This window comes from Athene noctua, chromosome 19, assembly GCF_965140245.1.
Source record: "Athene noctua chromosome 19, bAthNoc1.hap1.1, whole genome shotgun sequence".
Lineage (NCBI taxonomy): Eukaryota > Metazoa > Chordata > Aves > Strigiformes > Strigidae > Athene > Athene noctua.
The window spans coordinates 3,645,520-3,662,493 of NC_134055.1; the positions used below are offsets into that span (position 1 = coordinate 3,645,520).

Below are 16,974 nucleotides of genomic sequence, written 5' to 3' on the forward strand. Positions count from 1 at the left end.
CAGCTCTGCGATTTTGGAAACTAAAAGAGATGCTAGACAAGTGTGCGATATCTCATCAGCGGAGCAGCTGGCTAATGGCTGTGGTTATTCCGGAAGAATGGGATCATAGGGGACCTTCCTCCTTCACTCTAATCACATTTCTGTGCATCACATCCCGCATTTTGTGTGTGGGATGGAAGAATAAGGCACACCGTTCCCACCGGTTTTCACTAAGCTTCCAGAGAGAGATTTAAACCTCCAAGGGTTCAAATCTTTTTCTGCTCCAGAAGAACAGTATTATCCTACTTAAAACACTAAAATAGTATCAGTGGAGAAGCCTGCAGCACCTATTGCTTAGGGAGAAAAAAGCAGCTACAAGTAGTTTGTAATTCATATAGCCATGAGGCTGAAACTCGCTTCCTCATTGTGTGCACTCCGGTTCCTAATGACCCAAAGAACTCTCCTGAGCGGACTTAGAACTGCTACGTAAGGAGACCCTAGTCAGGATTTATACAGGTAGTCCTCCACTCTTCAACCTGTGCGTATCTTTGGATTTGAAGGTGTCAGGGACTGTAAGCTGCAATACAGAAACACCTCAAGAAATTACTATATGGTTCCAGCAGAACCTATAGGTAAGAATAAAGCTCTTGCTGTATCTTGCTAGCTCATAATCTGGGCTGGGAAGGACCCAAGAGAGTAACTGTCAGTGGGTGTAGGATCTGATCTGCCAAATACCCAGGAACACAGAGCAGCGAGCAGCAGCGTGGCAGAGAGGACACGGCCTCAGCACCAAATGCCGGGAGCACCCCTCTGGAATTTTAAGAACATCTTAGTTCGGTCTCTTGTAACTCTTCCTTACTGTGTGCCAAGCCTTTTGCATCTTTAGTGAACCAACCTGTTTTTATCAGGTTACCCCACACCATGCTGAGTTAGGGAGCTGTTAGAATTGGCTGTGTTTGGTACTAATCTAGGACTGGAGTTTCTCCATGCTGTTTCACTTGCCAGTTCCACAACCATCCCCATTTCCCCCAGCACCACAGAGAACACCGAAACACCAAACAAGGCAGGAAGATCTCCATATGGACTCAAAGAAAACCAAGTCCCAGTTCACAGCATTAATTTCACTGCAGTACATTCAATCTGCAATTTGTGATTATAAACCCCTCTGTTACTGAAATGAACTTACTGAAGCACAGGCCAAAATGCCAAAGAACCCAACTTTCTGCACCAGGTTCTGGACAGCCAGTTTAGCCCGGGAAGCAAAATCCTGCAAAGAAGAAAACAAAAGTATTAATAAAACAACCCCCCAAAATGAACAAAACCTCAAAATGTATGTGACTTCAACATCCTCCGTGCTTCAGGATTTCCTAACTAGCAATTGGGAGAACTTTTAAAACAAAAAGGCCAGTTTGAAACTCTGGGCTTAGAGGGGAGAGAGAGAAATTCACAGTGCTCAGTGTGAACATCTGCCCACCTACATGTATTGAATTTTGTTTTTCAAACTCTGCAAGTGGCACTGAGTTCACACTACTCTGGAAACTGGTTTTCTAGTATTTATTTCCCCATATTTTCGAAATGCCAGTGCTGCCTATACCTTATTCCTTAAGCAAGCCAAGGGAACAAATTCCTTCAATACCATTTACAATACTAAAAATGTACTTTCTCAAAACACCAAGGCAGAATTTAATGATCCCATTACATCCTTAGATCTTTTTCTCTCAAACCCAGGATCTTAATCAAAATAGCTAATTCCAGGCACTCTCTACAACAGACTTGTAAAGTTCATTAAATCCACAGAACTGAATCCAAAATACTTTAAAAGCAACAAAGGTGGCAGACCATAAAACATCTGAGCTCTTCTTTACAAAGCCATGTTAAGAACAGGCTGCCTGCTTTTATTCTGTGATCATAACTTCCAAACACACTCATGACAAACTCAGGAGCCTCAGAGTTTACCAAATACACAATAAACACTTTAAAAAACAAAAATAAAGATTCTCAGAGCAGTTTATTTGAATGTCAGAAATGCATTTAGAAGAGAATAGAATTCTTTTGAAGCAAAACTGTCTAAGAAGTTGAAGTGGGGGTCAGTATTATCTATTCAGGCCTGGCAACAGCAGTTACAGAAAGCTGAGTATCTTTGGAAGTAAAAAACTTTAAAATTATTTTAATAATTACTATTTTAATTAAACTCTTTTTAAAAAGTGTACAAATAAGCAGTAAAAAGCTGGTTTTCCAGCAGCAATGCAATATTCACTTGATTTACATTCTGCAGAAAACTATGAGATAAATTTCACAAGGAAATTGCTTTATTCAATAATTAATGACATTCACTATTGAAGTATAGGGTTTAGAATATTATTAATTATTGATGAAAGCAACTACAAGATAATCCAAAAAAATTTAAGCAATTTTAACTGTTACAATCCTGTTAAAACCCTCAATACTATACACCAGTGCAAGTAAATTATAGTTACTTGGCAATGTTCTTATACATCATTTAAATTCTGAACTATAAAACTGACATTATTTTCTATGCCAGATTTAGAAAAAAAAAATCTGCGATAAGGCCATTTATCTTTTTACACTCCTTTTTAAAGTAGTAACTTTTCTCTAATACAGTGCTTTAAAAATAGTTAAATTCTCAAATTAAAAAAAAAAACACAACCAAATCAGAATAATTCTATTAACCATGCTTCATGTTTGTTGAAAAAATAACCTAAATTAAAACAAGCATTTCAACGTAAAGAAAAGTGCCAAATAAATGAGTTTTCCTACATCTTATAGTGGGATGTTTTTAGCCACAGGGGAATATAAAAACCCTGTAGAAGATTCTATAAACTTTCTATATTAAACTTTCTATATCTTTTCTATTCTATAACTTTCACCAGGAATAACATCTTGGGATCATGAAATGTCTTACTGGAAAAAAGAATAGATGAATTATTCACTCTTTGTTAAAAACTTGTTCCTGCTATTTTTCTGTTTAACTCCTAGGATACATACAGTATGCACGAGTGATTAAAACCTAATTCCAGTGAGGCTGACACCAAACACTTGAACTTCTGTTAGTAGAAACTGGTCTAGAACACACCTACATGACAACTAAAATACAATTTTTCATGGTTTTTTTTGTTAAAGGAGTGCATTTTGACACAAATTGTTATAAATAACAACACACGATGTTCTATTAGTGAACCAAGTCCAAAAATCTTGCAACATCGAGGGCAGTTCCTTCCCAAACGAAAATTCCCTCAATTATTATTTCCAAGTTAATAAACAAAAGCAAAACAAGGTAATATATGATCACTAATAGGGGTCAGTACTGATACACACATTTAGTCCCACTGAGGATTTAGGACACAAACTGAAAAGGAGGCAAGACTCTTCTGCAGAGTGTGATCACACAGCTAGCAACAAAGGAAATAAAATTTAACACACCAGGGAGACAACAGGTATTCTGATTCCTTAACCGAATACCAAAGTAGAAAAGTAGAATTTCTCTACAAATTAATTTAAAATTTAAAAGTGTGCTAAAGTGTAACATGGTCCTTCCAACCAGATTTTGTTCTTTGCAAAGGTGAACTGAAAAAGCGGTGCCTTATGTAGGAATTTCTTAAGATGTCTCCCCCTGTACTCTGCAACAAAGCTGAATGTGACCGTGATCATTCTCAGTTCCTATTTTGTTCACCATTTCACAATGCTCATGGGGTTACAACAATTTTCACTTTTATAAGCCAACAATTATTGTTTTTTTCACAGCTCCATAAACTAAACTATCTTTAGCACAAAACACTACAATCCCATTATTCCAATAGGTCCATGATATATTTCAATGGAAGTTGTTTCTAGTCTAATTTTAACATATTGACCCTCATCTCAGACTGCATTGCTAGTACACTGTTGTATTAATTTTCACAAGCTGGAATTGCAAACAAACTCTCTAACAAGTGACCTATAAACTAATGCTTGCAGCACAGCTGGTTTAATAAAATATATTATTATAATTATAGATGGATTGACTGCATTACTGTAAGCACAGTGCACCATTTTTCATCAAATTTCTTAAAAATAAACAGCTTCCCTCACCTACATTTTTAGACTGCTGCAAAATGCAAGTCTGCCTTAAAGTGAATTTCTTCCCTCCAGCTAAAAATCAAACTATTTTTGTTACAAAACCAACGATGAAAGTGTTGAAAAAAGTGTAATGATTTTGTCTCAAAAAAAATCCCAAACCCAAACCAAAAAACAACCCAACCAAACACCCAAACCAATGTTGGGGCAACTCTTCTCACCTTATTAATTCATCATTTAATTTTTTTATTTTTGAAGTTATTGCTCAGTTTGTTTCTTCTTTAAGTCTTTTTACATTCATTACCTATGACAAAGTACTCCATGGAAAGCACAGACACAGTTCTAAAAATTTCAGTCAAGAACTTCTAATTTGTCTTTCTTTTTCTTTCTAAATAAGACAAAACATATATTCAGGTTTTTTTTTTTCCCCCCTATTTTCTATTATCTAATGTAATCATAGCTAGGAACAATTTGCATGGCTATATGCACATTAGGGTTGCAACAAAACTATATTTGCAGTCCCAACATTTACTTTAAAGAAAACAAGTTTAGAACTACTTCTGTTTGGTTGCTTCCTTAATTTTCGCTTGTCAAGTCTTTGCGACATCTGCAATAATAAAAAAACCTTAAAAGTTTCATTTCTCAGAGAATACAAGCATCAGTTTCACAACTTTTACCTATTTCACAATACAATTTTTTCTTTTATAAGCCTGCACAGGGAACAATCTTTTCTCTACTTCTTTAAGCATTTGAAATAAAAGCAAAGCAACTTTCATAAAAAAAAGAAAAAGAAAAAAAAGACATAAAAGTTCAGCTACTTACAGGCAAAACATTTTCCCCCAAAATTAAAGTATCTAGACTGGACTCGACTCTCAGCTAATATGATTCATTCTTTATAACATTTCAGGATACTTTAGCTCACTACGTCCCGTTCAAAGATGATTTGGTTTTTTGGTTTGGAAATAGATTTCCTGTGACTGCTACAATACAGGCAAAGGAAGGTTAAATGATTAAACATTACTTCATTGGGTTAATCATCAGATCTCAAGAATTGGAATGGAAATAAGAGGCATAAAAAGGTCAGTGCTGAAATACTGATTCACAAGTCTCAGCTGGCGGCTTGAGGAAGTTTGCTTCATATCTGCCTTCAGTAAAATGGCACATTTTATGGATACCAGCATTTCATTAGCACATGTTGCAAAAGCAAAAAAAACCCACCCAAACTTCCAAACCTAAAGGGATATGATTTTCAATATGCATTTTGGTACAGCTTTGAGTATGGACAATCTTCAAAAATACCTTTTTCACACGGACAATCCATCCCTCTAAAAAAAGCCCTCCTTCCTGAGAGAGTGAATGGACAATCTTAACTACCAGGCTTCACCCCATCCCTCTGTTTTATCTTGTTTCCATTTATAATTTAATCTTTATTTCTTCTTTCTCCCTTCATTGTAAAATAAGTTGCTCAAGCTCTCCTGCATTTGGGTGAAGAACATCTCACTAGAGTTAGTTAACAAGCTTGAGGAAGAAAAAAAAAAAAAATTGTTGCTCTTTTCTCTCTGTAACACTGATTTATTATCAGAAAACAGAATGGTCACAATTTATTGTTCACATTGGAATTGTGAAGCCTCTTTTTTCTTAGAGATTGCTGATGGATCCATAGCAAGTAACTAGCTGATGGTTACCAAAGAGCTCTGAATAATCAGCACTGGATTGAATCCCACAGTCCTTACAGAAACAACCCCTGAGACTTCGACAGAGGAGAGTTTCTTGAAAGATGGCACAGCTGGGCCTATAACAATCACATAATATAACAATTTAATTTCTAATATGAAGCTGCAGTCTGTTTCTAGGAGCACCAAGAAAGCTATGATCCCTACCACAAACCAAGTCTTCCCCACATGCAGCGGTGATGGGTAGTTGTCAATCACTGACAGATATGATCCAGAGTTTGAATTATTTGAGGCCCAGAAAAACTTTTCCTCTATCACTACCTTTTTTTTTTTTTTTTTCTCCCCTGCTGTAAATATATCAAGCACTTTACAAATATATTGGTGATACTGGTATACTGGTGGATATAGCACAAAGAGGAAGGCCAGTAAAGAAGGGAAGGAGTATATGTGACTAAATTCAGTCATAAATTCATAGTGTATGCACTCTCCACCAGTAAGAGCAGACAGTGCCTTAATGTAGGATCGGGGGGAGGTCAGTGATGTGAGTTTTAATGCAATCACTCCAGCAGGATATCCATTACCTAGCAGACGGTAGCCTTAAGAAATTCAAAATATATTTCTGGAAGGCTTGGGAGGGGTTGTGCAGGTTTGTTGCTCCAATAAAAAACAGGATCATGAATGAACATTAAAAAAAAAAAATACAAAGACAGATCCGAAGCGAATGTGTTGCTGTATAGGTATTCATCCTAGTGCCAGCAAACTCCCCTGATGCAAATGTGTAACTTGCATGTGAAGAACTGGACAATCCTCCAAGGTTTAACATTATTATAATATTTTCTTACTAGAAAAAAAGTTTAATTATCCAAATAACCTGAAGAGAATTTTTTTCCGAAGATTGAAGACGATGTTTGAAGCTACCGTCTCAGATTATTAAAATGATAAATTCCTTAACATTCAAAAAGCTGCCTACAAAGACAGTGCTCCTTTTTATGTAAAAATCTGAGTTATGTTAAAAATGAGCTGCACAATATTTTGTTTCTTCTGGCTTTCTATTACAACACAATGGAATCAAACACAACTTATGGGAGAATGACCATTTGTGGTTAGGCAATGAATTCTAGAATTTCAGAGGACTGGGAAGAATTATTAACTCATTGAAATAACGTATTAACTGCAGAAGAGCAGTTTTAAAGAAGTCAGCGAGCTACCTACAGACTGCGAGGTTACCACATACATCCATGCTAAGACAGCAAGAGAGCAGCAGCGACGTTTAACGATCACAAGCTGGAGTTGAGGAGAACAGAGATCAAGATACAGTTGACAGTCACTGCCTATCACTGCAAATAGTTTATTACTCAGTGACCAAAGAAACCATTTTATACCTCTCCTGCAAGACATCAAAGGTAACAGATCTCATGAGTAAGGTTCCAGTAAATTACAAGCAGGAATATTTTGATAGTGGTTCCTGGTGGTACTGATCTCCCACCCCGCCAGCTGCAATGACTCCCAACATCTATCCGTGTACGGAAAGGGCTGTGGTGCTGGATCTCTGTCTAGCTTTCTCTAAAATAATTCCAGCTTAATGCAAATAACGGGTAAACTAAAAGGGGATATTTCCACCCTGAAGCCTGGAGAGAAGAGGGTGGGAGAGGTAAGGTTTAATTTTACTCATCACTTGAAACTCTGGGAAAGGCAGACCCTGTCTTGGCAACTGGACTGTCAAAAGACAAAAAAGGATTTCAAGATGTCTGAAGGCAGCTAAGGAAAGGTGACAGGTCTAAGCAAGCAGTGAAGTTTGATAAAAGAAAGGCATTTACATACAATAGGCGTAGGACAGATATTCCAGATTAAAAAGACTGGTTAAAATTCTAAGCTTGGGAAGAAAATAAATTTCACTTCGCAAGAAGCCTGGGTTTTCCTAGACATTAAATTCTGAAAAAAAAACAAACAGGGCAATTATATGGGAAAGTCACAGGAGAAAAAAATACATCCATGTTGAAAATAAAACCACAGTTTTAGGAAGTTCAATATGAAGACGACTGAACAGCAATGAAACAGGGCCCTTGATTTCACAGGCTTCACCAAAGCACTGCGGGAAGACAAGAGAGCAGCACCTACAAAACCTCGTTAATTGGACTATGTCAGAGATCTGCGGACTTAAAGCTAGTAATATTGCAAACCATCATTCAGAGTATTTGTAGGCAAGGATGAGCACATAGTAGGTACTACATAGAAATCCCAAGCCAACAAGAAATCAAATATACAGGTGAATTCTTCTACTAGCCGTTCCCAGGACAATACTGAATACAGTCTGTTGAGGGAAAAGCACAAATTTATTTCCACATCTGTTTGTGTTCAAATTCTGGAGGTTGGTTGCATGTGAAGAGGTGACGCTGCAATCCACAAAGATAATCGTAAAGATGCTCATCTTTGGAACTTTGTAAACCCAGACATATGAGTAACTACTATTAGCTCTTGCGCCAGAAAAACTGAAGTTTTTCCATAGAAAATACAGTTAAACCTATTGTCCTCATAAACAGATTTTAAAACTGCTGTGAGAAAACAAAGAGTAAGAAGCCATAGAGTGGGCTGTGTACAGGGCTGAACCCTTTGTAAGTCGTATGGAAGCAGAGTGTAACAGAGTGAAGTGTTGCTTCCAACAGCAAGCTTTGCTTTTCCTGGTCATTTAATTTTAACCTGTCTTGGAGTAAAAATGTGAAACTTCCAAGTAATGCATCCATTAGATGGTAAGTAAAACCTCCCATTAACATGAGTAAGAAGTCAACTAGCTCTGGATTAAACAGACTATTACCATTAGGAACTTCCAGGTATTTTCTTAATTTGACTAACCAACTGTATTATGGCAAGAACATTTTATTTCCCTCACTTCTTCCTCTCCCCTAGACCCTGGGGTGAGGGGGAAGAACCAGCAAATGCTTCTTCATAAAGAAACTAAAGCTCCTGAGATTGGAGTTTAAGACTGTTACAATCCAACACCATGCTCAAGTTTGGAAGTGATATATCACGACGAACACATTATAACAGCTCCACGGGCTAGTAGGCACTCTCAAACTTCATGTCAACGTTTTTCACAACTAGAACTGAAGCTCTCAGACTTCTACATAAAAAGTCCTTTTGCTTCACGCTGTAAGAATAAAGAAATTTTGTAAAGAATAAGACACAATTAAAGGAAACAGTCTGAAGGAAGCGGAAGGAGCATGTCCTTTCAGTTTATCAGATCTGTCCCACAGAGCAGTAGCCCTTTTAACCACATCCCCTGCCACCTCTACTCCTCAATTCAGGTCTGTGCAGTAGAATGAAGCAAGATGTCCCCCTTGACATTTTTCAATTTTATAGCGGTGCACCAAAGCATGAAATAAAACTTAGTATTTCTTTGCTTGCTAAAGAACTACTTTCTGTTCACATTTTGCACAAGACTGGCAGTGAGCAGATCCTGCAATCCATTTAATGGAAGAGAGCTGTCAGTTTGGCATGTCAGAGAAGCAGCAAGGCTGTTTGGACAGTCCAGTGTTGGAAGAGATTACCCAGAGAGGTTGTGCGGTCTCCAGTCTTGGAGGGCTTCAAGACCAGACTTGACCAGCCCTGAGGAACCCGAGCCGATCTCACAGATGACACTGCTCTGAGCAAAATGTTGGACTAGAAACTGCCTCGGGTCCCTTTCAAGGTGAATTTTTCTGCAATTCCGTAACGAGATACTAGCAGCCACCTACAAGAAGAATGAAGTAGAAGAACATCCTATCGCTCTGGTTCCCACACATCAGCCACTGACCTCTGCAGCCTTTGCTTCCACAGTCGAGAGCGTATGCTGGCACTGCCTCCACCAAAGTGCTGGCTGCCTAAAATACCATTGTAGCTGCACAGCGAGTGCTCATTTATCTCAAAACTACAATTGCAATTAGTTACTGTGGTCGCAGGTCTGCCAATCTACTTACAGTGGCGTGACGAGCAATTCCAGGATATTGACTTTTTTTTTTTTTTTTAATCCGGTACAAGTTATCAAGTCCTATTTTTGTGTGGTTTAAGATCCAGACTTTGTAAGGAAGGTATCATGATTGCTGGAATGAAGTTATTGCTTTGCTTTAGCTACCATCATCAAAAAAGGAAGCAGTTTTTAATAACAGATTGGCCTTTTCAATCTCTGAAAAAAAAATCACAGCCAGAGTCACCAGCATTGAAAAAATACACTGCTCCTCCCCAGAGAGCTTAGAAATAAATTAAGGAAAAAAAACCCATGCACAGAAAAATCACTTGTAGAGTAAAAGTGAGCAACTTTTCACAGCTGACAAATCCTTTTGCACACACAACTCTTCCTGCTCAGCCTAGCCAGCAGATGTGCAGTGCTAAGCATACCTCTCGCTTGTTCTCCCTGGGAAGTAGCAGAGGTTCCCAGACAGCTTAGAGAAGTGGTCTGCATACCAGACTCTTGTACAACACAGATATTTAAACAGTGTCTGGAGCAGGAGAAAAAAAAAAAGTAGCCATTTTCTTGATTATGATACCTTAATTAATTTCTATCAGTTATTTAAGGCTCTCCCTGAAAAAAAAAAATATTTTTTAAACAGTTTATCCAATTCAAACTTTTGATCATTTATTGGTCTCTCTCAGAATACTGGGGAGTGAAATATCAAATATTTAGGACCAAACTGTTCCCTTAGAAACTTGTGTCAAGCACCTCCAATGCACACAGAACAGGACATGCAAATGCTATGGCAGAGTTCAACTAGCTGCTTCTCCACAACCAGGGTGCAAAGGCAGTCTGCAAGATTTCCTTCCAGTAAACTTGGTGACATGCTTTCTGAAAAATGTTTATTTCTGTTGTAAAGCAAGAGATTTGTTATCAAAAAAATTCCTCTGAGCTAATATCCCAATATTGAGTGAAAATATTGCAAAGTCGTCCGGATTTCTTCCATGATCTCAGATTTATGTATTTACACACTAACCATTAAAAAGACAGAGGGCCACGTAAATGAGTTTTAGGGAACAGACTTATGACAAAGAGCAGGGCAAAGAAGAATGTGAAAAAGTCATCTCTAGAATATCATTAGCAAACCCAACCTAACACTCACTGCTGTTTTTTCCTTATCTGTAAGCAGGTGTGCAAATGAATAGAACAATGCAGGCACAAGACTGCCCTATTTATTCTCTTACCACTGTCCAGAGAAATCCAGCAAGGAGGTGGCTTACATATTCGTTACTCACAGCTCCTATTGTCTACTCTCTGCCTCTATTAACTCTTTGTTACCTCTTTTCTCAGGAAGTCCTCTATAACAAGTTCCCTTGCTTAAAGCTTTCACTGACTCGTTCCAAAGCTTATTTCAACTCTGTAATTTTGCAAAACAATTTAAAACTAAGCTGCTACTTAATATATTTACTGCTTATTACATTGTCTGTGGAAAAAAACCCACCACACTTGATTATTAGCTCAGTTTGCCATCTCACTCTCAAGCTATCACATTCATAGGAAGTTTCTGAAGAGAAGCTTCAAGGTTTGATTAGTTTTGAATTCCCATTTAATTACGGGCCAAGATAAAACAGGTGAGATAACTCCCCTACGTCTATTACAAAAAGGAGGCATCAAACTACAGGAACGCCGTGTGTGAAGACAAGCCTCCTGGTGGCCACCCCTCAGGCAGCCTAGACCAAACCCCAGCAATCTCCTTGTACAGCACAATTAATAAAGAGAGGAAGCTGATGAGGGAGGAGGGTGACTGGAAGACTCAGCGAGAGAAATTATGAACTGAATTTGATGCTGCATTTAAACAAGTTATTTCTGGGAAAGCAAACAACAACAAAAAAAAGAAGTCAAGGTTTTCCATTTACTGTATGTGACTCGACCACTTCCATTTTTAAGATAACTGCTTTACAAAAACCTGCCTGTGGTCTGCTTTAACTTCTTTTTTTCTTGTACTGAACACCCTTAAAACCTTTTGATTAAACAAGCCAGCAGGAATCTTTTTCAAGCAGAAACTTATCAGACACTAGCTGTTAATCATGGGAGAGATCCATTTTTAATACGGCCATCTTCTTTTACACCGCTAATTAAGTAACATTTTGCTTATTAGTTGAACCTAATCATTCCATTTGAATTAAGTCACAGTGTCGTGTCAGAACACAGTGCTGGGTTCTCCAAGTTACCATGGCTGGGTGTGGTAGCGTACTTTGTTCTGCTTCTGCAAAGAGAAACCCCACATGAAGATGTGGAAAAGCAATCCAGCTCAAGGCACCAGACCTTTCGGAAAGGCTGGAAAGATGGGTTTCACATGTGTCTAACTGTCACTATCGAAAAAGTTCAACAGTTTAACTCCTTGCAGACAAGACGAGGGCTCTGGGAGCAGGAAGTTGTTCGGTGGAGCTCCTGACGCAATGCAAACCGAAGCAGTTGCAGCTTAGTTTAATACAAACCCTCTTGAGTCCACGTTGACAAATTCTTTAACAAGCCCTGTGGTTACAGGGAAGCTGGTTTCAGTCTGAGTCACTCCTGTTCAAACAGTTTACTGGAAATGGAGGGGAGGGGGAATTTTCAGAGAAGTCATGTGATGGCCAGACAAACCACAACCAGTAAAGGTTCAGTGGAGTCAAAAACAGGTCCCAGCAACAACTGACACTCAGCGTGCAGATGGCACTCAATCATTTACGAACGAGTCGGGCTGGATCTCAGCATTACTATGGATTTAACCCTTTTTCAAGTCTGTATTCTTTCAGAGGCAGGACACAGTTTGGAAAGTAAACAAATAGCAGTGGCTGATAGTAACATAGGCAACTAGAAAATATTTTTACATGGAAATTTGGCTGTAGCAACACTACACAGAAGCAAAGCCCAATGTGTAAATCATTAGTTCTTAAAAATATGCTACTTAATGAATCCAAACACTTACAGTCATTAAGGATTAGATATACAGTAAAGATAGTAATACTTTCTCCTCTAGGCAAGTAGTACCATGATGCAGCAAGGGCCCACGCATTAAACATTATCAGTAAGTACCTTGAGGGAAGTTGGCATTAAAAGCTTCATTTTCACCAGAAACCTCCGTCAGCTTTAAGTGTTTCAGCATGACAGAGAAAAGATGAGAATACTTAACAATCAGCAACTATTAAACTGACAAAAAAAAAGTCCCTGCACATGTGTGTGTAGACATGGAACTGTAGAAAAGTATGCTTGCACTGTATTATTACCAATGTGCTGCCCCAGCACTAAGGAGTAGATTCACTTCCCGTAATTGAGAGGTTGGTTTGAACGGCTGCACTGGAGATACTCCCCGTGGCTAAAAAGGGAGCTCTGATAAAAAACTCCTTTGCTCTGGAATTCGACTGGAAGAGAGTTAACAGCGATTGAGATACCGTTTCAAACATTCGTAATTTTTTAAATACTGCCTTAAGTATTAACAACTCAGAGCGAGTTGCTCTGTTCCTATAGCATGCTGGGCTCTGCATTGTGTGGAGCTCTGAGGAAAAAAAAAAGAGCCCTGTTTGTAAACCACACTCCTTCTCCAGGGCAAAAATCGCTGGATTTTAACAAGAGCAGCCACAAGGCAAGAGAAGCTCTGACGCTCCCAGTGTGGAACTGGGACTGACTCCCTGGTGTGCACACGCAGAGATGCACAGAAAGGAGAAGTGAGCGTTCCTTTAAAACGAGGGGCTTTTTCTGAAGTATGCTAATGGGAGTACAAGGCAGATTTACACATCATTTGCAGGCTAAAGAGTTTTCTTCAAACCTAGCTCAAGGAGACAGGTCACTTAGATCTGAGATTTATGATAGAAAAATCCATCAATAGACTCTTTAAAGTAAATAGTATTTTAATCTGTGTAACTTTGGGGCACTAAACCTTCAAGCTGTTTAATCCTTTTAGGTTCCTTATTTTGTTGGGTTTTTTTTTAAAAAAAGTGCCAAGCTAGCAAACGCATTCCCCCTCACAGATCCTTCAGGCTGGATGTTATATTCATGATCTATTCCCACATAGAAGATCCTCATCTGTTTCTCAAAATTACCATTGTTTTTGAGAAATAGCAGCGACAAGCTTTCTAAACAAAACACACGCAGGCAAAAACGTCAAGCCATTTGGTTTTGCCTTGTAGGCATCTAGCAGCTCAGAAGTAGAGGGGGAAGCTATTCTTCAAAAATCTAACACACCCATTTTCATGCCTTTCAAAAAGGCAGGATGAAGTGAGACCTTTTCACTGAAAGAAGGCCCCTGTCATTTGACGTCAAACATTTGTAGTAGTTTCCATGGCATAAGACACTTGTCACATCCCTCATGTTTTCTTAAGCATAAGGCTTCAACTCGTAAGAGTGGGAGAAGCTGATGTAGGTAATAAAAATTGTTACTGAGCAATTTAAAAATAGACATCAAAACTGCTCATGAATAACAATTACAGAACAAAGAGTGATAAGCTACGCTGAAGACTGGGATTTACTCAAGGTCATAGGAAAAGGCAGGCCTGTCTCCCACAGACATCTAGCAAAAACATGATTGAAGCCAAAAGCAAAAAGGAAGTCATATTAGCAAATGGAAAAAACTGAATTGTCAGTTTTATGAGCGCAATACAATTTAATCGGATTGTCAAAGCATCATGTTAAAAGAGTTTTATAGAAACCAAACCACAAGTGGAGTTTAAAAAGATTTTTTTTTTTTTTCCTGGCTATCCATCCACAAAACAACATGCTTCAATCCAAATTCAATTGCCAAGAAAATAAAAATCAAAAGTACTGGTAAATAACACCATCATTTTTCTTAATGAATTACACAACGCCGTTCGTTTACTAAGGGCAGTCAATACAGCTAGCTATATTTTGGCCTGTCCTGACAAAATGCTCTCTAGCAAAAACTTTTCTTCCCAAGAATCTTACTGTGCGTTCTGGAAACCAACCCTGGCTGCTCCCACAACTGTACACGCATATAATTTGCTGGGAGAGTTTCAGTAAACACAGATAGCATTTCAACTCTCGAGTCATGTATTCGACTGGTTTCGGGCCGGGTTTTTTTGTGTGTGTGTGTTTTTTGGTTTGTTTTCGGGTTTTTTTTACCACAGCTTGATTTTTATACATTTAGGGGTTACTTTGCAAAGCAAAGACTGATGATAAGAGTAAAGAAAAAAGCAGATTCCCCCCTGCATCTTTAAAGAAATAGAAGAATTTACTATTTACAATACCAGAAACACCCTTTGGAACTTTCTAGGTGGGGGGAGCTCTTGGGAAACACAGGGTTTACTGTTAGTATTACTAGATTGCACTCAGTATTTCCAGACAAACCACTTGCTTTCATGGAAAAGCTTCATTCATTTTTTGAAGAGAAGGAAAAAAAAATTAACGGATACATTTATATCAAGAAAATACCCTGGCAGGACAGTTTAAAAACAGCAGTGCATGGTAAATAGCATCTGCTGGTTTTTTAATAGCAGTCTCATGACCTGTTTTAACTTAGTGGCTGACAGAATAGGATAAGAAGGAAAAATACAGAAACAAATTCAGTGGCAAAGAATGAGGGAAAAAATGTTTAATTTCTTCAAAACAGTATCAATAACTTGTTAAGAGGATGCAAACTCCTGACCCAAAAAATTATCTACGATAACATCTGACCGATGCACAGCATCAGTTGCAAACTATGCTGTAACACAAGCAGTATTTAATCCATCAAGAACATAAACGACAAGAGCAACAAAAAGGGATTCAGAGCAGTTTGGTTGCATTTTCGCATCAGGAAAAATATGTTTCCTCAGGCTGATGAATGGGTCACGCACTGGCCCCTGAGGGTGTTAGTGGCTATGCAGGCAAATGTCATCCAAAGGGGACGAGCTGACTGAAAATCATCTCCCAGCCCAGAGAGGCTTTAAATGCAGATATACCAACCATAACTACGGAACAGCACCTCCTCTGTCTCTTGTTTGTTAGCTCACTTTCTCCCTACTTTTACTGTGCTGTTCTTGGAAGTCTAAATAAATGCAGTATTTATAGCAAATGCTTTATCTGCCCTATTGTATATGCTTCAGCAAGTTGCATTCTTGTCCTCCCATCACCAAAGGTGTATCTACCCAGAAGGATCTTTTTCAATCCCTGGGAAGTCCCTCGTGAACTCACACCAGCTGATTTTTGGCCCACTCCCATTTCATTGGAATGGTTATTTACTCCATCTAGTTGTTCTGTGTTTTATTAATTCTGTTGTTTTGCACTGTTCTTACTTGTGCAGTCTCTGCATGTTCCAGCATCTCCTCAAATTCCTGGTACTCTTCATCATCAGGTTCAGCACCAGAGAGTCGGGCCGCCCTCGCCATAAAATATGGAGGCAGCTCTCCAATGGCTGTGCCAGCACCCTGGGAAAAAAAAAAAATAAATTCTGATTTATTTTCATGTTTATTCTTAAATAGGAAACATGTGATATGCACAGTCCCGTGGACATTTCAAATTATTAAAACTGATGAGAGCAGCTGCTTCGAGGAGTTTGCTTTTATCCACCAGGTCAAATTTCTCCCCATCTCAAACACGGCACTGTTCCTTTGAAACCCCGCTTTCCCCCTTCCCTTGTTTAGCACAACTCGGCTTCTCCCAGCGCAGACTATCACGCTGCAAGTCAGCGGCTCCCAAGTTGTGGTCTGCAAGGTCAAAACGACACGATCTGTGCATCTCTGGGGCCCTGCAGCGTGGCGCGGCGCCCAGCCCCGGCCGAGCTCCGCAGGGGAGGCTGCAGATCCAGGCAGGGTGGGGGGCCCTGCTATCCCCCACCACCCCTGACTCAGCACGGCGCTGCCATCTCACCCCCCCGCCTGATGCCAGACACATTTGCCGGCATGTGACAGCCTTTGCTCCTGAGCAGACTTCAAAATAATCTGGGAAACTCCTCCCCGGTGCCGTCATGGAGTTTACTTGTTCAGTCATGAGACTTTGTGCAAGTGTTTACTAGAAAACAGGCTCAAGTTTTAGTGCAGCTTTGAGGAAGGAAAATAAGGTTGAGCAAAGCTTGATCTCGAGTTTTCCCTCTCCTTTAGATGGAATAAAGAAAGCCAAGAGAACTCGAGATGAAAGCAGGGTTGCTTTCTCACCACAGGAAAATTATATTTGTTTTCTCAGGACATCAAATGACTCATTTCAATCTTGTGGGTAAATGCAACTTCAGTTTAACCAAGGGAAAAAAGAAAAGAGAGGAGAGACAGCTAAGCTTGAACATATGGATAAACAGAGGCTAATGAAACAGGAACTTGGGACTAAACTCAGGATGGTTTAAATATAGGACAGGTA

General features: G+C 39.0%; 1 protein-coding gene across 3 annotated transcripts in view; it reads right to left on the minus strand.

Annotated features, from left to right (window-relative positions):
• The window catches only part of VMP1 (vacuole membrane protein 1), a 68,572-nt gene that overhangs the window by 18,870 nt on the left and 32,728 nt on the right, over positions 1 to 16,974 (minus strand). For all 3 annotated transcript variants that reach the window (XM_074922599.1, XM_074922600.1, XM_074922601.1), the window contains exons 8-9: positions 15,921 to 16,052; positions 1,166 to 1,246 (exon numbers count right to left, since the gene is read on the minus strand). In XM_074922599.1, coding sequence (XP_074778700.1) covers positions 1,166 to 1,246; positions 15,921 to 16,052 — 213 coding nt within the window. The remainder of the gene's footprint in view (positions 1 to 1,165; positions 1,247 to 15,920; positions 16,053 to 16,974) is intronic.